The 25,493-nt window shown below is 47.2% G+C and overlaps 2 protein-coding genes across 2 annotated transcripts in view; one reads left to right on the top strand and one right to left on the bottom strand.

Moving 5' to 3' along the window:
- The window catches only part of LOC115163920 (rho guanine nucleotide exchange factor 26-like), a 46,666-nt gene extending 34,019 nt beyond the window's left edge, over window positions 1–12,647 (top strand). Inside the window, exons 10-14 of the mRNA XM_029716114.1 lie at window positions 608–621; window positions 827–2,079; window positions 6,864–6,962; window positions 10,066–10,170; window positions 10,700–12,647. Coding sequence (XP_029571974.1) covers window positions 608–621; window positions 827–2,079; window positions 6,864–6,962; window positions 10,066–10,170; window positions 10,700–10,842 — 1,614 coding nt within the window. The 3' untranslated portion in view covers window positions 10,843–12,647. The remainder of the gene's footprint in view (window positions 1–607; window positions 622–826; window positions 2,080–6,863; window positions 6,963–10,065; window positions 10,171–10,699) is intronic.
- A 1,312-nt stretch (window positions 12,648–13,959) lies between these two features.
- dhx36 (DEAH (Asp-Glu-Ala-His) box polypeptide 36) overlaps window positions 13,960–25,493 on the bottom strand; it is a 55,235-nt gene continuing 43,701 nt past the window's right edge. The window contains exons 23-25 of the mRNA XM_029715946.1: window positions 25,064–25,184; window positions 14,928–15,080; window positions 13,960–14,852 (exon numbers count right to left, since the gene is read on the bottom strand). Of these exons, the coding sequence (XP_029571806.1) occupies window positions 14,643–14,852; window positions 14,928–15,080; window positions 25,064–25,184 (484 nt within the window). The 3' untranslated portion in view covers window positions 13,960–14,642. The remainder of the gene's footprint in view (window positions 14,853–14,927; window positions 15,081–25,063; window positions 25,185–25,493) is intronic.

The raw sequence follows: 25,493 nt of genomic DNA, 5'->3' as shown, positions 1-25,493 counted from the left end.
GTGTGTGTGTGTGTAGTGTGTTTGTGTGTTGTGTGTGTGTTGTTTGTGTGTAGTGTGTTTGTGTGTTGTGTGTTAGTGTGTAAGTGTTGTGTGTGTAGTGTGTTTGTGTGTTGTGTGTTTGTGTGTTGTGTGTTGTGTGTTTGTGTGTAGTGTGTTTGTGTGTTGTGTGTTAGTGTGTTAGTGTGTAAGTGTGTTGTGTGTGTCCTGTGGTCCGCGTGTGTGTTGTGTGTTGTGTGTAAGTGTGTTAGTGTATAAGTGTGTTAGTGTGTTAGTGTGTAATTGTGTTAGTGTGTAAGTGTGTTAGTGTGTAAGTGTGTAAGTGTGTAAGTGTGTTGTGTGTTAGTGTGTTGTGTGTTTGTGTGTTAGTGTGTTAGTGTGTTAGTGTGTTAGCGTGTTAGCGTGTTAGCGTGTTTGTGTGTTAGCGTGTTGTGTAGTGTGTTAGTGTGTTAGTGTGTTGTGTGTTAGTGTGTTGTTGTGTAGTGTGTTAGTGTGTTTGTGTGTTTGTGTGTTAGCGTGTTAGCGTGTTTGTGTGTTAGCGTGTTAGTGTATTGTGTAGTGTGTTAGTGTGTCTCCTGTCTTCTCCCCTGTCTTCTCTCCTGTCCTCCAGTGTGTCATGACTCAGTACAGGTTCTCCTGAGGGCAGCCAGGGAACCAACCCTGTGTACCTCCCTCAGCCCCTGAACCCTAGTTAACACACCATTACAGTTTCCATTCACTGTGACCCGGAGAGATGAGGGTGTATTTGTGGTCACATCTACCACCTGGGACCATCCAATCGCATGGTCCTAAAGAATGCTTGATCGTGGAGAAATGTCCTGAATGATAGTTGTGGTCCTATTGAGCCTCCGACATGGACACGGACCACAGGACGAGGACCACAGGACAGGGACCACAGGACAGGGACCACAGGACAGGGACCACAGGACAGGGACCACAGGACACGGACCACAGGACAGGGACCACAGGACAGGGACCACAGGACAGGGACCACAGGACACGGACCACAGGACGCTGTGGACCACAGGACGCTGTGGACCACAGGACGCTGTGGACCACAGGACGCTGTGGACCACAGGACAGGGACCACAGGACAGGGACCACAGGGGGGACCACAGGGGCGGGACCACAGGACGCGGACCACAGGACACAGACCACAGGACAGGGACCACAGGACAGGGACCACAGGACGCTGTGGACCACAGGACGCTGTGGACCACAGGACGCTGTGGACCACAGGACAGGGACCACAGGACAGGGACCACAGGGGGGACCACAGGGGCGGGACCACAGGACGCGGACCACAGGACAGGGACCACAGGACAGGGACCACAGGACAGGGACCACAGGACGCGGACCACATGACAGGGACCACAGGACGCGGACCACAGGACAGGGACCACAGGGGGGACCACAGGACAGGGACCACAGGACGCGGACCACAGGACGCGGACCACAGGACAGGGACCACAGGACAGGGACCACAGGACAGGGACCACAGGACAGGGACCACAGGGGGGACCACAGGACACGGACCCCAGGACACGGACCCCAGGACAGGGACCACAGGACAGGGACCACAGGACAGGGACCACAGGACAGGGATCACAGGACGGGGACCACAGGACAGGGACCACAGGACAGGGACCACAGGACGTGGTTTAGCAGCTGACCTAGACGACCCCTACATAACAGGTCACCAGGGTGATAACGGTAGAGACGACCCCGACATAACAGGTCACCGGGGTGATAACGGTAGAGACGACCCCTACATAACAGGTCACGGGGGTGATAACGGTAGAGACGACCCCGACATAACAGATCACCAGGGTGATAACGGTAGAGACGACCCCGACATAACAGGTCACCAGGGTGATAACGGTAGAGACGACCCCTACATAACAGGTCACCTGGGTGATAACGGTAGAGACGACCCCTACATAACAGGTCACCGGGGTGATAACGGTAGAGACGACCCCTACATAACAGATCACCAGGGTGATAACGGTAGAGACGACCCCTACATAACAGGTCACCAGGGTGATGACGGTAGAGACGACCCCTACATAACAGGTCACCAGGGTGATAACGGAGACTAAAGAGAGACTAAAACTGCAGGGGAATTAGTCTATTAATTACATAGTTTTTACAAACTATGGAGTTCCATTAATTGTGAATGATTATTCAGGCTATATGAGCAGATGATATAATGTTGAGACATGAAACTGCTGTCCTGGACAGTTAGGGGCTGATACTGTGTTATTAGGGGGGGGGGGGGGGGGGGGATTCCCGGATTAAGCCGCAACAGAACTGGAATGGGAAACAGAATAATGGAATGATGGAAGTCTGAGTCACAGAGTTCTTTTGTGTGTCCTGTGTCCTTGTTCAGATTCTCCACACAGACTCCATTCACTCTGCCTGGTCTGACCTGTGGTGGGGTTCTGGGTCAGTATCTCTGAGTCTGTGTGTGCAACCCAAAGTGTACCCTATTCCCTACATACAGCACTACGTTTGACCAGAGTCCTATGAGGCCTGGTCAAAGTCAATGCACTATATAGGGAATATGGTGCACTTTGTGCCGCAGCCTCTGAGTCTACTGGTCCTGACTGGCTGTCCACAGTGGGGGTGAAGGGGTGAGACAGAGACTGGTCCTGGCTGGCTGTCCACAGTGGGGGTGAAGGGGTGAGACAGACTGGTCCTGGCTGGCTGTCCACAGTGGGGGTGAAGGGGTGAGACAGAGACTGGTCCTGGCTGGCTGTCCACAGTGGGGGTGAAGGGGTGAGACAGAGACTGGTCCTGGCTGGCTGTCCACAGTGGGGGTGAAGGGGTGAGACAGACTGGTCCTGGCTGGCTGTCCACAGTGGGGGTGAAGGGGTGAGACAGACTGGTCCTGGCTGGCTGTCCACAGTGGGGGTGAAGGGGTGAGACAGAGACTGTACCCCTCTATCCCCTCTCCCTCGTTATGTTTCATTCTCATCCTACACAGGCTGTTTCTCTCCATCCGTCAATCTAGCTCACTCCTTCTCTATGAATCACTATATTCTACCTTTTTTTCCGGCTCTGTTCGTTCTTTCTTTTCTTTCATTCTTTCTTTCGTTCTTTCTTTCTTTGAGCAGGTGGGGTGGCAGGTAGAGTTACCTGGTGAAACCTGACCTGTGTCCCTCCTCCCATTCACCAGAGACACAAACCAAAAGCTACTCTGTTCCTTTCTTGTGAATTAGCCTCTGTCCTTGTTCAACTGAATCAAAACACCTCTGTTCTCCCCCTCTCTCTCTCTCACGGACAAGGACTGGGAGGGATAGGGGCGTGAGAGGACTGGGAGGGAGAGGGGCGTGAGAGGACTGGGAGGGAGAGGGGCGTGAGAGGACTGGGAGGGAGAGGGGCGTGAGAGGACTGGGAGGGAGAGGGGCGTGAGAGGACTGGGAGGGAGAGGGGCGTGAGGACTGGGAGGGAGAGGGGCGTGAGAGGACTGGGAGGGAGAGGGGCGTGAGAGGACTGGGAGGGAGAGGGGCGTGAGGACTGGGAGGGAGAGGGGCGTGAGGACTGGGAGGGAGAGGGGCGTGAGAGGACTGGGAGGGAGAGGGGCGTGAGAGGACTGGGAGGGAGAGGGGCGTGAGAGGACTGGGAGGGAGAGGGGCGTGAGAGGACTGGGAGGGAGAGGGGCGTGAGAGGACTGGGAGGGAGAGGGGCGTGAGAGGACTGGGAGGGAGAGGGGCGTGAGAGGACTGGGAGGGAGAGGGGCGTGAGAGGACTGGGAGGGAGAGGGGCGTGAGAGGACTGGGAGGGAGAGGGGCGTGAGAGGACTGGGAGGGAGAGGGGCGTGAGGACTGGGAGGGAGAGGGGCGTGTGAGGACTGGGAGGGAGAGGGGCGTGAGAGGACTGGGAGGGAGAGGGGCGTGAGAGGACTGGGAGGGAGAGGGGCGTGAGAGGACTGGGAGGGAGAGGGGCGTGAGAGGACTGGGAGGGAGAGGGGCGTGAGAGGACTGGGATGGAGAGGGGCGTGAGGACTGGGAGGGAGAGGGGCGTGTGAGGACTGGGAGGGAGAGGGGCGTGTGAGGACTGGGAGGGAGAGGGGCGTGAGAGGACTGGGAGGGAGAGGGGCGTGAGAGGACTGGGAGGGAGAGGGGCGTGAGAGGACTGGGAGGGAGAGGGGCGTGAGAGGACTGGGAGGGAGAGGGGCGTGAGAGGACTGGGAGGGAGAGGGGCGTGAGGACTGGGAGGGAGAGGGGCGTGAGAGGACTGGGAGGGAGAGGGGCGTGAGAGGACTGGGAGGGAGAGGGGCGTGAGGACTGGGAGGGAGAGGGGCGTGAGGACTGGGAGGGAGTGGGGCGTGAGAGGACTGGGAGGGAGAGGGGCGTGAGAGGACTGGGAGGGAGAGGGGCGTGAGAGGACTGGGAGGGAGAGGGGCGTGAGAGGACTGGGAGGGAGAGGGGCGTGAGAGGACTGGGAGGGAGAGGGGCGTGAGGACTGGAAGGGAGAGGGGCGTGGGAGGGAGAGGGGCGTGAGAGGACTGGGAGGGAGAGGGGCGTGAGGACTGGGAGGGAAGGAGGGAGATGGGGATGAGAGAGGGATAACAACAATCACATTTCTCCCTTAGTGGACTAATAAAGCTGTTGTCTTCCTCTCTGTGGACTAGTGTGTGGTGTGTTGACTTCCCCTCTGTGGACTAGTGTGTGGTGTATTGTCTTCCTCTCTGTGGACTAGTGTGTGGTGTATTGACTTCCCCTCTGTGGACTAGTGTGTGGTGTATTGTCTTCCTCTCTGTGGACTAGTGTGTGGTGTGTTGACTTCCTCTCTGTGGACTAGTGTGTGGTGTGTTGACTTCCCCTCTGTGGACTAGTGTGTGGTGTATTGACTTCCTCTCTGTGGACTAGTGTGTGGTGTGTTGACTTCCCCTCTGTGGACTAGTGTGTGGTGTATTGACTTCCCCTCTGTGGACTAGTGTGTGGTGTATTGACTTCCTCTCTGTGGACTAGTGTGTGGTGTATTGACTTCCTCTCTGTGGACTAGTGTGTGGTGTGTTGACTTCCTCTCTGTGGACTAGTGTGTGGTGTGTTGACTTCCCCTCTGTGGAATAGTGTGTGGTGTATTGACTTCCTCTCTGTGGACTAGTGTGTGGTGTGTTGACTTCCCCTCTGTGGACTAGTGTGTGGTGTGTTGACTTCCCCTCTGTGGACTAGTGTGTGGTGTATTGACTTCCTCTCTGTGGACTAGTGTGTGGTGTGTTGACTTCCCCTCTGTGGACTAGTGTGTGGTGTATTGACTTCCTCTCTGTGGACTAGTGTGTGGTGTATTGACTTCCTCTCTGTGGACTAGTGTGTGGTGTGTTGACTTCCTCTCTGTGGACTAGTGTGTGGTGTGTTGACTTCCCCTCTGTGGAATAGTGTGTGGTGTATTGACTTCCTCTCTGTGGACTAGTGTGTGGTGTGTTGACTTCCCCTCTGTGGACTAGTGTGTGGTGTGTTGACTTCCCCTCTGTGGACTAGTGTGTGGTGTATTGTCTTCCCCTCTGTGGACTAGTGTGTGGTGTGTTGACTTCCTCTCTGTGGACTAGTGTGTGGTGTATTGAATTCCTCTCTGTGGACTAGTGTGTGGTGTATTGACTTCCTCTCTGTGGACTAGTGTGTGGTGGTTGTTTGTGGTTGTTGTTTGAGATGCTGTGTGGTGGTGGTTTGAGATGCTGTGTGGTGGTGGTGGTTTGAGATGCTGTGTGGTGGTTGTTTGTGGTGGTTGTTTGAGATGCAGTGTGGTGGTGGTTGTTTGAGATGCTGTGTGGTGGTTGTTTGAGATGCTGTGTGGTGGTGGTTGTTTGATATGCTGTGTGGTGGTGGTTGTTTGTGGTGGTTGTTTGAGATGCTGTGTGGTGGTGGTTTGAGATGCTGTGTGGGGGTGGTTTGAGATGCTGTGTGGTGGTGGTTTGAGATGCTGTGTGGTGGTGGTTTGAGATGCTGTGTGGTGGTGGTTGTTTGAGATGCTGTGAGGTGGTTGTTTGAGATGCTGTGTGGTGGTGGTGGTTTGAGATGCTGTGTGGTGGTTGTTTGTGGTGGTTGTTTGAGATGCTGTGTGGTGGTGGTTTGAGGTGCTGTGTGGTGGTGGTTTGAGATGCTGTGTGGTGGTGGTTGTTTGAGATGCTGTGAGGTGGTGGTGGTTTGAGATGCTGTGCGGTGGTTGTTTGTGGTGGTTGTTTGAGATGCTGTGTGGTGGTGGTTTGAGATGCTGTGTGGGGGTGGAATGAGATGCTGTGTGGTGGTGGTTTGAGATGCTGTGTGGTGGTGGTTGTTTGAGATGCTGTGAGGTGGTTGTTTGAGATGCTGTGTGGTGGTGGTGGTTTGAGATGCTGTGTGGTGGTTGTTTGAGATGCTGTGTGGTGGTGGTGGTTTGAGATGCTGTGTGGTGGTGGTTTGAGATGCTGTGTGGTGGTGGTTTGAGATGCTGTGAGGTGGTTGTTTGTGGTTGTTGTTTGAGATGCTGTGAGGTGGTGGTTGTTTGAGATGCTGTGAGGTGGTGGTTGTTTGTGGTGGTGGTTTGAGATGCTGTGTGGTGGTGGTTGTTTGTGATGCTGTGAGGTGGTATCAATACGTCCCCTGCTTTTCCTCTGCATTGCATCCTATTTCACGCTGAAAAAAGAGCGTCTGCTTAATGACTAAAATGGAAATGTCAAATGGATTGACTGATTAAATAATTTCCCTGAAACAGGCCGTGTTGATACTATCAGCTAAAGGAAAGGCAAACTGAAGTGAAGTTGTGTTTTTTCCTGCAAGACTGCAGTAATATTATAAACCTCCATGTCAACCACGACTTTCTATATTGTTATGGTGCTAAATTACTCATTAATTTGTAAGAGAAAAAGTATTGAAAAGTGTTGTAAAATGATGATGTTTGTCTGTCCCACAGGAATGAGCGTGCTCGCTGGATCAGTGCTCTGGGCCAGAGCAGCAATGACGAGAAGAACCAAGACCGGACCAGTGAGTTCAGCACCACACATACCTTCACTCAGACAGCACTATCAAACATGGCTGGTCAGTGGAACTCACATGTAGGCACACAACACCACCTGCTGGTGGAGTAGAAGAACTGTCTCCCAATCACTGTGTCAAATCAAATCAAAGAACCGAATACAACAGGTGTAGACCTTACAGTGAAATGCTTACTTACAGGCTCTAACCAACAGTGCAATTTTTATGTAAAAAATAGTTTAGGTAAACAATACATAAGGAAATAAAAAAACAACAGTAAAAAGACAGAATAATAACAGGAGAGAGGCTACATACAGGAGAGAGGCTACATACAGGAGAGAGGCTACATACAGGAGAGAGGCTACATACAGGAGAGAGGCTACATACAGGAGAGAGGCTACATAGAGGAGAGAGGCTACATACACCGGTTAGTCGGGCTGATTGAGGTAATATGTACATGTAGGTATAGTTAAAGTGACTATGCATAGATGATAAACAGAGAGTAGCAGCAGCGTAAAAGAGGGGTTGGGGGGGGCACACAATGCAAATAGTCCGGGTAGCCATTTGATTACCTGTTCAGTACTTATGGCTTGGAGGTAAAAGCTGTTGAGAATAGAGGTCGACCGATTATGATTTTTCAACGCCGATTATGGAGGGCCCAAAAAAAAAGCCGATACCGATTAAACGGACACTTTTTAAAAAAAATGTATTTATTTGTAATAATGACAATTACAACAATACTGAATGAACACTTATTTTAATATAATACATCAATAAAATCAATTTAGCCTCAAGTAAATAATGAAACATGTTCAATTTGGTTTAAATAATGCAAAACAATGTGTTGGAGAAGAAAGTAAAAGTGCAATATGTGCCATGTAAAAAGCTAACGTTTAAGTTCCTTGCTCAGAACATGAGAACATATGAAAGCTGGTGGTTCCTTTTAACATGAGTCTTCAATATTCCCAGGTAAGAAGTTTTAGGTTGTAGTTATTATAGGAATAATAGGACTATTTCTCTCTATACGATTTATATTTCATATACCTTTGACAATTGGATGTTCTTATAGGCACTTTAGTATTGCCAGTGTAACAGTATAGCTTCCGTCCCTCTCCTCGCTCCTACCTGGGCTCGAACCAGGAACACATCGACAACAGACACCCTCGAAGCAGCGTTACCCATGCAGAGCAAGGGGAACAACCACTCCAAGTCTCAGAGCGAGTGACGTTTGAAACGCTATTAGCGCGCACCCGGCTAACTAGCTAGCCATTTCACATCGGTTACACCAGCCTAATCTTGGGAGTTGATAGGCTTGAAGGGGTGGGTATAATTTGTGGAACGTTCCAACAGGAATCTGTTCCAAAAAACGTAAAGTAAAAGGTTGCCAACCAACAACGCATACAAAGTAGCAACGCATACAAACCTAGCTAACTAGCTGCCGAATAGGCATCAACTCACCACATAGCTTATTCTTAATGTTTGTCCATAGGCAAACAGACATGTGAGGACAGACATTTTTCGGAATAAACGTGATGAGTGAAAAACGCAATGAAATAGACCACTCCCTACCCGGTATCTTATTCTGCCGCTATACAACTTTGTATGCGTTATTTTTTGGCAACCTTGTTATTTACGAAGTTTTTGGAATAGATTCCTGTTGGAACGTTCCACAAATTATACCCACCCGGCTTGAAGTCATAAACAGCTTGAAGCACAGCGAAGGGCTGCTGGCAAAACGCACGAAAGTGCTGTTTGAATAAATGCTTACGAGCCTGCTGGTGCCTACCACCGCTCAGTCAGACTGCTCTATGAAATCATAGACTTAATTATAACATAATAACACACAGAAATACGAGCCTTAGGTCATTAATATGGTTGAATCCGGAAACTATCATCTCGAAAACAAAAGTTTCTTTCTTTCAGTGAAATACGGAACCGTTCCATATTTTATCTAACGGGTGGCATCCCTAAGTCTAAATATTCCTGTTACATCGCCCAACCTTCAATGTTATGTCATAATTATGTAAAATTCTGGCAAATTAGTTCGCAACCAGCCAGGCGGCCCAAACTGCTGCATATACCCTGACTCTGCGTGCAATGAACACTAGAGATGTGACACAATGGCATGTTAGCAGGCAATATTAACTAAATATGCATGTTTAAAAATATATACTTGTTTATTGATTTTAAAGAAAGGCATTGACGTTTATGGTTAGGTACATTGGTGCAACGACAGTGATTTTTTCGCAAATGCGCTTGTTAAATCAACACCCGTTTGGTGAAGTAGACTGATTCTATGATAAATTAACAGGCACCGCATTGATTATATGCAACGCAGGACAAGCTAGTTAAACTAGTAATATCATCAACCATGTGTAGTTAATCACTAGTTATGTTAAGATTGATAGTTTTTCATAAGTTTAATGCTAGCTAGCAACTTACCTTGGCTTCTTGCTGCCCTCGCGTAACAGGTAGTCAGCCTGCCATGCAGGCCCCTCGTGGAGTGCAATGTAAGGCAGGTGGTTAGAGCGTTGGACTAGTAACCGGAAGGTTGCAAAAACGAATCCCCGAATCCCCCCTGAACAAGGCAGTTAACCCCCGTTCCTACGCCGTCATTGAAAATAAGAATGTGTTCTTAATCTGACTTGCCTAGTTAAATAAAGGTGTAAAAACAAAAAAATCGGTAGGCAAAAATACCGATTGTTATGAAAACTTGAAATCGGCCCTAATTAATCGGTCGACCTCTAGTTGAGAAGCCTTTTGGTCCTAGACTTGGTGCTCTGGTACCGCTTGCCATGCGGTAGCAGAGCGGACAGTCTGTGTCTTTGAGGGGTCTGGGGGCGTCTACAGTAGGACAGGGGTATTCACATCCAGTTAGAGTTTAAACTCTGTGTTGTTTTTGTGTTGCCCCAGGGTTAGAGTGTAAACTCGGTTGTTTTTGTGTTGCCCCAGGGTTAGTGTAAACTCTGTGTTGTGTTTGTGTTGCCCCAGGGTTAGAGTGTAAACTCTGTGTTGTGTTTGTGTTGCCCCAGGGTTAGAGTGTAAACTCTGTGTTGTGTTTGTGTTGCCCCAGGGTTAGAGTGTAAACTTTGTTGTGTTTGTGTTGTCCCAGATGCCATGCAGGTGGAGGTGACGAGGACGTATACAGCCAAGCAGCCTGATGAGCTGTCACTGCAGGTGGCTGACGTGGTCCTGGTGTCACAGACTGTTGAGGATGGTACGTTACTGTTACTCTCTCTACCTTTTCTCTCCCTGTCCTCACTCTTTCACATCTGTTCTCTCCTCTTTCGCCCCGTCTATTTTTCTCCTCCTTGGGGGGATCATTGAAAGAGATCTATCTATCTGTGTAGCGTCTGACCAGAGGCGTTTGATGATGCGTATACACAGTCACACTCTTAAGGTGAAAGGTAATTTCCCATTGTGTCTCCATGGCAACCATCTCTTTTATGTGAAAGGGCATCCTAACACAGACAGAATAGAGCATCAAACAGATGTCATTTAAGAGTCCAACAGCGGGCTGAGAGCTCACTTCCTGCTTTGAAGAGGAAACTATTTTCTCCAGGTCTGTGGAACTGCAGCCCTGTGAAGTGATTTTCTGAAGGATAAATGAAGGATTATAGAGTGGTGTGTGTCTCTCTCAGGCTGGTATGAGGGCTCACTTCCTGCTAGAGGAAACTATTTTCCTGTGAAGTGATTTTCTGAAGGATAAATAAAGGATTATAGAGTGGTGTGTGTGTCTCTTTCAGGCTGGTATGAGGGCGAGCGACTCCGTGATGGCGAGAGGGGTTGGTTCCTGTCAGAATGTGCTGAACCAATCATGTGCCGGGCCACTATTGAGCGCAACATGCAGAGGATGGACCGCCTCCAGGGGCTGGAAACCAATGTGTGAGCTGGAACTGCAGGCTCCACCCATTTAAATACACCAGTGACCTGCCTTCAATCAGACACACCAATGAGTGAGCTTTATGCCAGCGACGGCCCTCCACTGAATACACCAATAGAAAGTCTCCTTGCTCAACAGAGCAATGTGTGAGATCTTTCTGCCAGCGACTTAATACACCAATGAGCCACCTTCAAGCACTATTAACCAATGAGAGTGCTGACTACCACTAAATGCACCAACAGAATCTCTCTGTGGTCAACAAGCTATGCCAGCTGACTGCATCTATTAGAATGTGTTTGGAGTCCAGTGATTGTTACCCATGCAGTCTAACATTCTCCATCTTCTACCAATCTCTATGGTAAGGAAGTTTGGCCCTATGACCTGTCAACAACACTTTGATTCCTCCCACTGATGGAAGACTGTCCAACCACTGCCCGTGTGACTGCTTTTTGGCCCCCGAAGGACATCCCACTTGGACACACATGCACACAGAACGTGCTGGGGTCAAAGTTTAAAACGGCCACGTACAGAGTGGATTGGTCACCTATAATAACAGAGGTTGCATTACAACTAATATAACATGTATTCATTTCCTTCTGAAAGACTCCCCAGGAATGAAGCTTACCTTCTGTACTACATAACTAACATTTTATATTAGTATATGTTTTGTCATGCTTTATGATGTGACAGTTCAGTGTCACTTCTGCTCTGTGGTCAGGTTATAGTGTGTGATGAGACTGATGTGGAAGAGGCTCATTGTAGACACACAAATTACACTGCACGTTAAGACTTTTTTGTGTGTGGCTAGGCCTTTTGTAATGTAACGATGGTCCAAAATGGCCGAATAAACTGATATTTTCTAGACTTCCCTGTGTGGCCAGTAGGAGGCTGTGTGACTGCTGAAGAGGCTGAATGTAAGGAGCCAAAATGGCAGAATGACCGGTCCAGTTTCCTGACTTCCCTCTGGTTAGGTTACAGTATAGTGAGGCTGAATGTTAGGATGGCCTACAAAGTAAAAAAGAAACTCCCACATTCATGCGCTAATCCAGATTCCCAACACCTAATCCAGATTCCCAACACCTAATCTAGATTCCCAACACCTAATCCAGATTCCCTAGCCATTTTAGATACCTTAAACTATTGAACAGGTTTTAGCAGTATGGGCATAGCTTCACCTTGCACTCTACTGAGGCTTGGGTTACATATGCAGTCCTTTCAGCGTTACACACTGCCTAGGGTCTGGAAGTTGATCTGTAATTGGGCAATTTATCTCCATCTTAATGTCACCTTACATAAACAGAGACATTTCCGTCCCACAAACCTCCGTCAGTCCTGCCTCTGGGTGTGATGATGCCCTGGGGTGGCTTTTAGAAGGCCCAGAGTTGGAAAGTTAAAACTAAAAAATACCCTCCTTATGATTTCTGTGACGAGCGGCAGGAGAGAAAATGAAATGTCGCGACGCTCCGTTCTAAAACTGGAAAAAGCCAGTCAAGGTTTTAACATGATTGTCCGGGCGTGATTCATCTTCTAAGTGTGTAATGTTGTCTCATATCGCTGAAGGAAACAAATAATGGCCTGATCAGCTTCCTGTTGTAACGCCGTTCATCAAACCAGACCACTTCTCTCCATCTGGTCTGACCCAGACAAAAAAACTTTGTTTGCACTCAGGGATAAACTGTGATGACACGCATTTAAGCCATGTAAATATGTAACTAATAACTTCTGTTTAAATGTAATCCACAGCTATAGATTTATATTGCAGATGATGTCATCTAACTATTGTTAATAAAAGTGCTATGGTGTATTTGCAATCTGTTGTTTTCTTTCAGAATGCTGATGAATCTTTGAATGGCTCAGTGAATTTAGGGGACCAGACACCTGTTATGGCTGGGGACCAGACACCCGTTATGGCTGGGGAACAGACACCCGTTATGGCTGGGGACCGGGGAACAGACACCTGTTATGGCTGGGGACCGGGGAACAGACACCTGTTATGGCTGGGGACCGGGGAACAGACACCTGTTATGGCTGGGGACTGGGGAACAGACACCTGTTATGGCTGGGGACCGGGGAACAGACACCTGTTATGGCTGGGGACCGGGGAACAGACACCTGTTATGGCTGGGGACCAGACCGAGAGAATGGGTTTGGTTTTAATTGGTAACATTCAGTGAAGCTGTTTGAAGTCAAACTTTACTACTGCTGTAACTGTACCTCCTGTTAAGAGATTAGACCGATGGATACATAAAACAAATGGATTCTATTAAAGACATGCTCCGGTACTTTGGTGACTAGTAAGTATTTTTTAAATCTCCCGCTTTGGGCTGGATGTGTCAATGTAGTTCATACATGCATAATCTATGATCAGAATTACTGTTTTACCACAAAATCCCTAGTTTGATGTGCCAGCCCCCTAGCGATTTGAGTTCCAGCCAATGAGATTCAGCCCCTCGCCATTTGAGTGACAGCTAGCGAGAATCACACACAGCAATGACGTGGTGCACATGTAATTATCCATTTTCGGGGACCACTTTCGGCACGTGGGGCTACTTTCAGGACTACTGGCTAAAAAGTATACAAAATTACCAGAGAATCCCTTTAATGTAGGATTTCATGTGATTTAGGTACCAACTAATTGGTACCAGAGGTGTCAGGTAGCCGAGTGGTTAGAGCGTTGGACTAGTAACCGAAAGGTTGCCAGATCGAATCCCCGAGCTGACAAGATAAAAATCTGTCATTCTGCCCCTGAACAAGGCAGTTAACCCAATGTTCCTAGGCCGTCATTGAACATTAGAATTTGTTCTTAACTGACTTGCCTAGTTAAATAACACAATGTACATTTATCACGGCTGTTATGTTTTAATAATGCCCCAATTCAGGAAAGTTTTAGATTGTGGAATATGTATTACAGCTACTACTAATGTATCTTTAACTTCAGTCCGATCGGCCCTTTTCAGCTATGCACCTCAAAAGGCAATATTTCCACGTTGGTAGAGATCGCATTCAAGGTAAATGCTGCAGATGGCAGCTCAGTTAGAAATGACCTTTAAATGTCAAGCACGCCATAATGTGAATCCAGACCTTAATCTCTCCCACTTCACACCACACTAGAAAAGACTAATGTCACACTGCAATAAGGTCAGCTTTAATGGTTCAGCTTCAGGGAGAAGATTCAAATATTTGAAGAAAAACTGAAAAAGAGAACGGCAAGTGAACCATTCGTCGGCCAGCCTTACAACATGAGAATGTCAGCCAAATAGGCCATTTGACAACATGAGAATGTCAAGCAATATCAACAAAACAGCAACTTAGTTCTACATAATTGTTCTTAACAAATGCAAAAATACATGCTCAGCCTTTTCCAGTTGGCTTATAGAATTAAATTCAAATGGTTGGCGTTCAGGACTTTTTCTTCACATACCATCCTGGCTGGATTCATATCCAATAGAAATGTGCCTTAGACATTGAGATGTATAGAGATCTCTACTTGGAAACACAATTTTGCATGGACATTGAGGGCTTCCACCATTTTAAAGTAGTCAACTGGGTGGGGATTCCTATGGGAGTGATCAGCCAATTACCAGAGCGTGGTCTTCAAATTGGTTTGCCTAGTTGGTAAATCGCCAAAAGAAATGATACACAATATTTAGTTTAAGACTCCAGCTCTGCAAGTGGCGGTAAATCACCAACATTAGCTTGCCACTTATTCAAACGGAGATAGCATGGGCAGCGCCACTATGGCACAGATACAAAGTGGAGACCTCTTTCCATCTCTATGGCCTGGGTTGAGAAGAGATGCAGCAGTTCTAGTACTCGTCACCATCATCGTTGTAATACTGGTGACGTCCTCTAGGGGCAGTGTTCCTCGCGTTAATGTTGGGCCTCTCCTGGGTGGTGATGAGGTCTATGATGGCTGTGATGACAGCACAGTCTTTGGATTGGCGGTTGCTCCAGTCCACAGGGGCGGGGCTTCGGATCTTCTCTTCCAATAGAGAGTCCAGCTCCTTCTTCAGATTCTACAGAGAGAGGCAGATCAGGAAAACGGTCAGGTGTGTTTGTTTGTGTGTGTTTGCGTGTGTGTGTTCATGTACCTTGACGAGGTGAGCGATGCGTGCGGGGGACTGGAAGACGATCCAGTCATCCACAGCGATGGTCTCCTGGTCCTGATCCATCTGGATGGTGACGTCACCTCCAAAGAACAGCAGGGAGAACGGAGACACCTCCGTACAGTCGTACAGGAAGATCTGGGGACAGACATGGACACAGCATTAACACACATAGGAAGATCTGGAGACAAAATCAAATAATTGTATTTGTCACATGCTTGGTAAATAACAGGTGTAAACCAACAGTGAAATGCTTACTGACGGGCCCTTCCCAACAATACAGAGACAAAGAAAACAAATAGAAAAATGTATGACAAGAAATAAATCCAATGAGTAACGATAACTTGGCTATATACACACAGGGCACCAGTACTGAGTCAATGTGCAGGGGTATGAGGTAATAACTTGGCTATATACACACAGGGCACCAGTACTGAGTCAATGTGCAGGGGTATGAGGTAATAACTTGGCTATATACACACAGGGCACCAGTACTGAGTCAATGTGCAGGGGTATGAGGTAATAACTTGGCTATATACACACAGGGCACCAGTACTGAGTCAATGTGCAGGGGTATGAGGTAATAACTTGGCTATATACACACAGGGCACCAGTACTGAGTCAATGTGCAGGGGTATGAGGTAATAACTTGGCTATATACACACAGGGCACCAGTACTGAGTCAATGTGCAGGGGTATGAGGTAATAACTTGGCTATATACACACGGGGCACCAGTACTGAGTCAATGTGCAGGGGTATGAGGTAATAACTTGGCTATATACACACGGGGCACCAGTACTGAGTCAATGTGCAGGGGTATGAGGTAATAACTTGGCTATATACACACGGGGCACCAGTACTGAGTCAATGTGCAGGGGTATGAGGTAATAACTTGGCTATATACACACGGGGCACCAGTACTGAGTCAATGTGCAGGGGTATGAGGTAATAACTTGGCTATATACACACGGGGCACCAGTACTGAGTCAATGTGCAGGGGTATGAGGTAATAACTTGGCTATATACACACGGGGCACCAGTACTGAGTCAATGTGCAGGGGTATGAGGTAGTTGAGGTAGATATGTACATATAGGTAGGGGATAATTGAGGTAGATATGTACATATAGGTAGGGGATAATTGAGGTAGATATGTACATATAGGTAGGGGATAATTGAGGTAGATATGTACATATAGGTAGGGGATAATTGAGGTAGATATGTACATATAGGTAGGGGATAATTGAGGTAGATATGTACATATAGGTAGGGGATAATTGAGGTAGATATGTACATATAGGTATGTGGTAGATGTATGAGGTAGATACGTACCTACAGTGGGGAGAACAAGTATTTGATACTCTGCCGATTTTGCAGGTTTTCCTACTTACAAAGCATGTAGAGGTCTGTAATTTTTATCATAGGTACACTTCAACTGTGAGATCCAGAAAATCACATTGTATGATTTTTAAGTAATTCATTTGCATTTTATTGCATGACATAAGTATTTGATCACCTACCAACCAGTAAGAATTCCGGCTCTCAGAGACCTGTTAGTTTTTCTTTAAGAAGCCCTCCTGTTCTCCACTCATTACCTGTATTAACTGCACCTGTTTGAACTCGTTACCTGTATAAAAGACACCTGTCCACACACTCAATCAAACAGACTCCAACCTCTCCACAATGGCCAAGACCAGAGAGCTGTGTATGGACATCAGGGATAAAATTGTAGACCTGCACAAGGCTGGGATGGGCTACAGGACAATAGGCAAGCAGCTTGGTGAGAAGGCAATAACTGTTGCCGCAATTATTAGAAAATGGAAGAAGTTCAAGATGACGGTCAATCACCCTCGGTTTGGGGCTCCATGCAAGATCTCACCTTGTGGGGCATCAATGATCATGAGGAAGGTGAGGGATCAGCCCAGAATTACATGGCAGGACCTGGTCAATGACCTGAAGATAGCTGGGACCACAGTCGCAAAGAAAACCATTAGTAACACACTACGCTGTCATGGATTAAAATCCTGCAGCGCACGCAAGGTCCCCCTGCTCAAGCCAGCGCATTTCCAGGCCCGTCTGAAGTTTGCCAATGACGATCTGGATGATCCAGAGGAGGAATGGGAGAAGGTCATGTGGTCTGATGAGACAAAAATAGAGCTTTTTGGTCTAAACTCCACTCGCCGTGTTTGGAGGAAGAAGGATGAGTACAACCCCAAGAACACCATCCCAACCATGAAGCATGGAGGTGGATACATTCATTGGGGATGCTTTTCTGCAAAGGGGACAGGACGACTGCACCGTATTGAGGGGAGGATGGATGGGGCCATGTATCGTGAGATCTTGGCCAATAACCTCCTTCCCTCAGTAAGAGCATTGAAGATGGTTCGTGGCTGGGTCTTCCAGCATGACAACTACCCGAAACACACAGCCAGGGCAACTAAGGAGTGGCTCCGTAAGAAGCATCTCAAGGTCCTGGAGTGGCCTAGCCAGTCTCTAGACCTGAACACAATAGAACATCTTTGGAGGGAGCTGAAAGTCCGTATTGCCCAACGACAGCCCCGAAACCTGAAGGATCTGGAGAAGGTCTGTATAGAGGAGTGGGCCAAAATCCCTGCTGCAGTGTGTGCAAACCTGGTCAAGAACTACAGGAAACGTATGATCTCTGTAATTGCAAACAAAGGTTTCTGTACCAAATATTAAGTTCTGCTTTTCTGATGTATCAAATACTTATGTCATGCAATAAAATGCTAATTAATTACTTAAAAATCATACAATGTGATGTTTTAGATTCCGTCTCTCACAGTTGAAGTGTACCTATGATAAAAATTACAGACCTCTACATGCTTTGTAAGTAGGAAAACCTGCAAAATCGGCAGTGTATCAATTACTTGTTCTCCCCACTGTATAGGTATGAGGTAGATATGTACATATAGGTAGGGGTAAAGTGACTAGATAACACAATAGATAAACAGTAACAGCAGTGTATGTGATGGGTCAAAATAGTGGTAAAAGAGGGTAAATGTAGATAGTTCACCAATAGCTACCCAGACTAACTAAGCTCCGGTGCAGTAGCAGAGAGAACAGTCTATGACTTAGGTGGCTGGAGTCTGATCATTTTTAGGGCCTTCCTCTGACACCGCCTGGTATATAGGCCCTGGATGGCATGGAGTTCAGCCCCAGTGACAGTCGGACCAGAAAGACAGTTGGACCAGAAAGAAAAGCACCTCTATCTAACAGGGATGGGCAACTTTGATGGGGCTGGGGGCCACAAAACAATCTCTACTCATGAGGGGCCGCAGTGCCTCGCAGGTCTGCATACCCACACCTGCATTAAGAGCCGGCCCTAGCCTTCTGGAGGCCCTAAGCACAAAAATGTTGCGTCCCCACTTGACAATGAGAGAAAAACATTTAAGTATTAGAGTTAATTTCATGCAATTCTACACATTTTGCCATATTAAAAATTGCAAACCTGAGTGAGCGAGACTAACAAAATCAATGGTGCCCCCCCTTGGTCGACCATGATTACTACAAGTTTAGATAGCTGGCCATTAGACTAACTTTATCTAAAAAAAATGTTAGCTGACATGTCTAATTGAGTGACTGACATAACAAGAGAAACTGCTGATGCACAACCATATAGACTTATTTTTTTACTTTTACCCCAATTTCGTGGTATCCAATTGGTAGTTACAGTCTTGTCCTATCGCTGCAACTCCCATACGGACTTGGAAGGGGCAAAGGTCGAGAGCCGTGCGTCCTCCGAAACACAACCCGACCAAGCCGAACTGCTTCTTGACACAATGCCTGCTTAACCCGGAAGCCAGCCGCACCAATGTGTCGGAGGAAACACCGTACACCTGGCGACCGTGTCAGTGTGCATTGCGCCCAGCCGCCACATGAGATGGGACAAGAACATTCCTGCCGGTTAAACTCTTCCCTTAACTGGGCCAATTGTGCGCCTCCCGGGTCACGGCCGGCTGCGACAGAGCCTGGACTCGAACCAGGATCTCTAGTGGCACAGCTAGCACTGTGATGCAGAGCCTTGTGCCACTCAGGAGGAAGAACCATATGTCTAATTTGCACCTTGTGTATTCTATTATTCTAACTCTCAACAGTAAGTTGAGATCCCGACTGAGTTCCTAAAACACATTTCCACAGCCAGTAACCCATCCCTCCTCTAACTGATAACATTCAGTGCGGCAGGGTAGAGAGAGGACAGAGAGGCTGGCATTGACTGTTCCTCTTCCCTGGTACTGTCTGGGAGCTTGGATGTGCCAGGGACTTTGGGAGGGAGTTGAAAGCCACTGGTTTAATCAAATATTAATCACGTCTAAAAATGGGATCAGAGTTAACCTTTACCCACCCACTCAGTGAAACGGTCACAAACACTCTGGAACTCACAACCATCCATCCAAGTCCATATCCCTCACCCTCTGGTGTGTGTATCCTACTACATGAATCAGGAGCATGCATAAATCAAAAGATTGGTACTAATTTGCAGTTGGAATAAAAGTACTGACAAACTGATTTTCGAGTGAACCATCTCTGTAAGGTTAATTTGTGGCAAATGGTGCAACAGCGTTGTATGTATGCTGTACTGTGTATGCATGCTGTACTGTGTATGCATGCTGTACTGTGTATGCATGCTGTACTGTGTATGCATGCTGTACTGTGTATGCATGCTGTACTGTGTATGCATGCTGTACTGTGTATGCATGCTGTATGTATTGTAACAGTTTTGTCTTGTGGTTATTGTTTGTAGGGGTGCCAGGTAGGTTGTGCCTACCAGAGAAAATATTGATTTCTCCTTTTGGCTTGGGAGGGAATGAGTCCCTTCTGGTCCGTCAAGTCCACACCAACACAAAGGACTCATGTAAAAGTCAGTCTGGAAATTCACTTTTCATAAACCATTAAAACATTGGAAATAACTTCAAAACAACTTATTTTGCATGGGTTGTATTACCAATATAAATGATCACACACACAATAATATAACGAACAATGAGCTCTGGTTCCTCAAGAAAAGAGTCCAGCCCAGTAAAAAGTTCAATGAACTCAAGTGACCTTAATCACGCAATGTTTGTCCGTTCATAAAAGTGGAGCGTAAACCCAGTCTCAATCATACAATCAAAATATCAAAAACTCTTTTAACATACAACCTTAAACAGTATCAAATCTTAGTTGTCTTCCACTACAACTGACCACAAATCAACACGGTATAAATCACACTCATACAAATGAAATACCGTATGCAAAAAAGTTGTAGTCAGACAATCCAATCCGCCAACAGATCTCCAGTGGAGAAAGGTCACGACAAAACAATGGAGACCAAATGGTCTTCCCTGTGGCTCAGTTGGTAGAGCATGGTGTTTGCAACGCCAGCATGGTGTGTGCAACGCCAGGGTTGTGGGTTCGATTCCCACGGGGGGCCAGTACAAAAAAAAAAAGAATGCATGAAATGAAATGTATGACTAAGTCGCTCTGGATAAGAGCGTCTGCTAAATGACTAAAATGTCAAATATAAATGAGATGTGTAGTCCAAAGGAAGAAATTAGTGGATCGGATCCTGGTTGAACTTGAGACAAGGCTACAAAGCACACTTTTAAATACAACAAAACAAACGGAGTAAAGAAGCTTCGGAACTGAGGGTTGAACACATCCTCATTCGCACCACCATCACAACCCCACTTTTGCGCAGCTGATGGTGGCTATTTAATAGGGAATTAAAGGGGAAACGCCCTATTGGAAGAAGCACTGAGACGGTTCAGACAAATTCAGGGCCGTCACACATCCCCTCCCCTGGAAAAAGCCGACCATTGCCCTGGAAGGCACATCTTGGTCTGGGAAACCGAGAAAAGTCTTTATCACTTTCCTCTACAAAAATATTAATGACTTTGTGGCGCTCACGCTCCTCAGCTGAGGGGTAACAGGCCTTAAGGCGTGAGACTTCTGGGTCTAGGAATCAGAGAAAAGTCTTCTCATCACTTCCCTCTTCAAAGATATCCAAGACCTTGTGGCGTTCAATCTCGTCCAATTCCTCAGCCGAGGGGTAACAGGCCTTAAGGTGTGAGACATGGACAACGCGAATATCTTCACCTGTGTCCTCTTTCACCACTCGGTAGTTCAGAGGGCCCATCTGCTCCACAATCCTATATGGTCCTTGCCATTTAGGAGCGAGTTTGGCCAATAAGAATTGTTCAGCTTTTGAGTAAGGATGAGAGCGAAGCCACACCCGATCACTAACCTGGAACTGCATGTCTCCTCTCTTCTTATCATCATTTCCCTTCTGCTTGAGTCGGGCCTGGATCATGTTCTTTGAGACAAGAGCTCTCAAGTCGTGGAGATGGACTACCTGGTCATAGCATGCAGAGTCTGGAGTAACCTGCTGGGGCTGTAGCACCATATCCAAGGGTCCTCGGAGGGGGACGACTCAGGTTCAGCTCTGCAGGGGTGACTCCAGTGGACTCTTGCACAGCAGAATTCAGGGCAAATCGAAACTCGTGAAGGTGCTTGTGCTTGTGCTGGGTCCCTACATATGAAGCAACCATTGTCTTCAATGTTCGATTAACTCTCTCAGTGAGGTTGGTCTGTGGGTGATAGGCCGTGGTCAACTTCTTTCGCAGGTTCCATCTTTGGCAGGTCTCAAAGAGATCAGAGACGAATTTGGAACCTCGGTCAGACAGGATGTAATCAGGCACTTCCCAGCGAGTCAGGATCTCGTTCTTGATAAAGTTATATGGTCTTCGCGGTGGCCTGTTGAAGGGCAAAGTGCTTCACTCACTTGGAATAGTAATCAACAAAAACAAGCATGTACACATTCTGATTGGAGCTTCTAGGAAATGGACCCATCAAATCCACTCCTAACATTTCCCAAGGTTGGGTAACCACAGTTTGCTGCAACTTGCCAGCAGGCTTTCTACCTTCTGGTTTGTACATTTGACAAACCTGACCTTTTCAGATGTGTGACTTCACATCCATGCTCAGATGTGGCCAGTACAGTAATGCTTGCAACCGCTTGTAGGTTTTGAACCGGCCCAAATGACCAGCTAACGGGTCTTCATGGAAATGTTGCAGCAGTTGAAGGCGTCGAGGTTCAGGTTTGTACATTTGGTAGTGTTCTGTGAGGTAGTTGTACAACTCAGTAGACTTTGTATTCAATGATGGTCAGCTTTGTGGTAGGATTGACCATCTTTTCTCCATCTTCCAGAATAGTCTGGTACAAAGCCTGTACTTCTGGACCATCCTGTTGGGCCTTCCAAATGGCCTCATCAGAGATGGGAAAGTCAGTTTTGGGTGAGTCTCGACGGCAAGACAGGACAGTAGCACATGTAAGATGAGGGCCACCATTACCACCAGCAGGAGCTCTGGATAAGGCATCTGGAACAGTGTTGTACTTTCCTTTCCTGTATTCTACTTCAAAGGTGAATTCTTGCAACCATAGAGCTCATCTGATGAGTCTGGTGCTTGGTTTGTTGGTCTTGAACACCCACACAAAGGAGGAATGGTCAGTGACCACAGTGAAGTGTCCTCCCTCCAGGTAGTACATCCACTTTTCCAAAGCCCAGACAACTGCAAGGCACTCTTGCTCGGTTGTGGAGTAGTTCTGTTCTGCTCTATTCAATGTCCGACTGGCGAACGCTAGCACTTCTTCAATGCCAAGTCCAGTCTGTTGGACTAGGACAGCACCAAGTACAACATCACTTGCATCAGTATAAACAACAAAAGGGCAGTCAAAGTTGGGATGACCCAAAATGGGAGGTGTGACATGGCGTCGTTTCAGGGTTTCAAAGGATGTCTGGCAATCTGCCGTCCATCGGAATTTCACTCCTTTTCGCTTCAATGCGTTGAGTGGTTCTGCCACCTGGGAGAAGTTTAACACAAACCCATGGTACCATCCAGCCATCCCAAGGAACTGTTGAAGGGCCTTGAGGGTGGTTGGCATAGGGAAGTCTTCTACAGCCTTGGTCTTTTCAGGACCAGGCCATCAGCACAAAAGCAGTCTTGTCCTTGCTTTCCTGGTCCATCTCAACCTGCCAATAGCCACTATTGAGGTCAAGGGTAGTGAACACAACAGCACCAGACAATGACTCCAGGATCTCTTGGATGGTGGGAAGAGGATAGGCATCAGTCTGGGAGACATTGTTGGTCTTCCTATAGTCCACACAAAATCTAAGACCACCAGTCTTTTTTGGGATGAGGACAATAGGAGCAGCCCAGGGAGAGGAGGAACGTTCAATTATATATCAGCATATCATTAATGAGTCCCTTTTGGATGATTAGCTTTGCTGGGGACAAACGATATGGCTTCTGCTTGATCGGCATTTCCTGTGTAAGGAATATTTTGTGCTTCAGGAGCCCAGTGCGTCCCAGCTTTGAAGTACATACATCAGACTTATTCTACAGCTGTTCCAACAGCCTTAACTCCTCTGGCTGTTCCAGCTGAGCTCTTCTCACAGCCTGTAAAGGGAGATCAGCAGGATCACCAAGGGTTAGTGGTACCGGAGCAACGGCAGAGAAGACTGCCACATTTGGACCCCAATCATGCAACTTCGTTGCTTCTGATTGTAAAAAAAGATTTGTCGATCAATCTGGAAACCACTGAAGTAAATGAAATCAATTCTCAACATGACAAGAAAAGCAAGGTTCTTGGTATGTAGAATAACACAAGGAATCATATAGGAACAGTTACACAGGCGGAACTCTACCTCACTCCATCCAAGTGGTCGTTTAGCCTCACCATCAGCCAGATAGAGTGGACCTTCTGTCCACGGCTTCAGGTTGTATTGTGAACCTTTAACCTCCTTCCACAGTTTCTCATTGAGCAGTGTGTAGGATGACCCGGTGCCCAGGATGGCTCTTCCTCTCCAAGGGCCTATGGACAGGGGTAACACCAGTTGGTGCGGTATTAACTGAAAGAAAGGGGATGTTGACGGGTGGGCGTAGGCAGTGACTCTTGGGGTTTCAGCTTTGCTCAAAGCACCCAGAGTAGGATGGTAGTTTCTGCGAAGGGAGTTAGGTGTGTTGTGATTTGTGGTTTCTGGAAGGGTTTACTTGATACTGATTTGGACATGTAGCTGAAGAATGTCCCTTTTTGCTACATCTCCAACAGAACATGGGAGGGGTCTTGGCTGGATACTCTGGCTGTTGTTGATGGTCTGGCTTGGGTAACTGATTGGGTGTCTGTTTCTTTCTCTGTTCATATTGCCGTTGGCATTCTCTGTCCTTCTCAAACTGCTGTCCCAGTTGAACCAGTCCATCAACAGTGGTGACTCTTTCTCTGAGTTGACTGTCTAGTAGTGGGTTGATGTTCTTCAAGATTAATTTAATGACCTCTTCCTCCTCAATACCAGGTTTCCACCTTCTGCACAGGGAGTGGTAACCATATGCAAAGTCACGGATACTCTCTTTCTCTCTTTGCACTCGATTCCTGACTCTGTCTGCCAGCTCATCTGTGTAGTCCTCAGACAGGAATGCATATGAAAAGTTGGCCTCAAAGTCAGCCCAGGAAGTAGTGGTGAGACATGCGAGATTTTGGAGATGTTGTTGAGTCCGACGAATATCAAGGACGCCACCTTGAAGTTGTAAGACTACAACCTCTGGAGATAAACCAGAATAATGGAGGAAGGTTGGGCGTCAGAGGGAGGGCTAGCTCAGTACTTCCACACAGATCCATGTCAATAAGGGAGTAACTGGTTAGACCTCCTGTGGTCCAGACCGAGCATTCAGATTCCCAGGGCTCTGGCCCAAATCAACTCCATTATCTCCATTCACATTATGATTTGTATTGTCAGCTCGAGGGTCAGAATGACCCTGTGTATTCCCATTGACAGGTATGATATGGATGAGCACATTTTAATGAGTTTAATCCATTGTTTTAAATAACACACAATCCGCACAAAAGATTTGCTTTGGTTATTTCTCAAATGTTGAAAGAGGTCCCATCTGGGGTGCCATTTTCTATGTAACAGTTTTAACTTGAGGTTGTTGTTTGTAGGGGTGCTAGGTAGGATGTGCCTACCAGAGAAAATATTGATTAAAAGGGGAAGTGCCCTATTGGAAGGAGAAGCACTGAGACGGTTCAGACAAATTCAGGGCTGTATGTATGCTGTACTGTATACTCACACTGCTGGTCCTCATCTTGAGGTGATAGATGAGCCATGTGTAGTTAAACTGGGTCTCCTCAGCATTCACTGACTTGGGGTGAATACACACCTTCCCGTCAGTTTTAGTATACACCCTCACCCTGGAGAGGAGAGAGGTGGGCATTAGTGTGTGTGTGTGTGTGTGTGTGTGTGTGTGTGTGTGTGTGTGTGTGTGTGTGTGTGTGTGTATACATCCTTTACAGACAGATGTGTGTGGTATTGTCCATAGCAACATAAACGTTTTATGACTATTGATATTTGGCCAAAGTTTGAATCTTAAAACTACTGTTTTTAAACAATATCTGTGCACTGCCTCTATTCTTGATCGTAGGTCTATTTTGCAGCTGTCTGCTACGTGTTATGATGATTTATTGATGCATCTGTCTGGCTGGAATGGGTTTAGGGCTTAT

Source organism: Salmo trutta, chromosome 26 (assembly GCF_901001165.1).
Source record: "Salmo trutta chromosome 26, fSalTru1.1, whole genome shotgun sequence".
NCBI classification, from domain to species: domain Eukaryota; kingdom Metazoa; phylum Chordata; class Actinopteri; order Salmoniformes; family Salmonidae; genus Salmo; species Salmo trutta.
The sequence above is the reverse complement of the archived record's forward strand: the minus strand, read 5'-3'. Positions and strand labels throughout refer to the sequence as shown.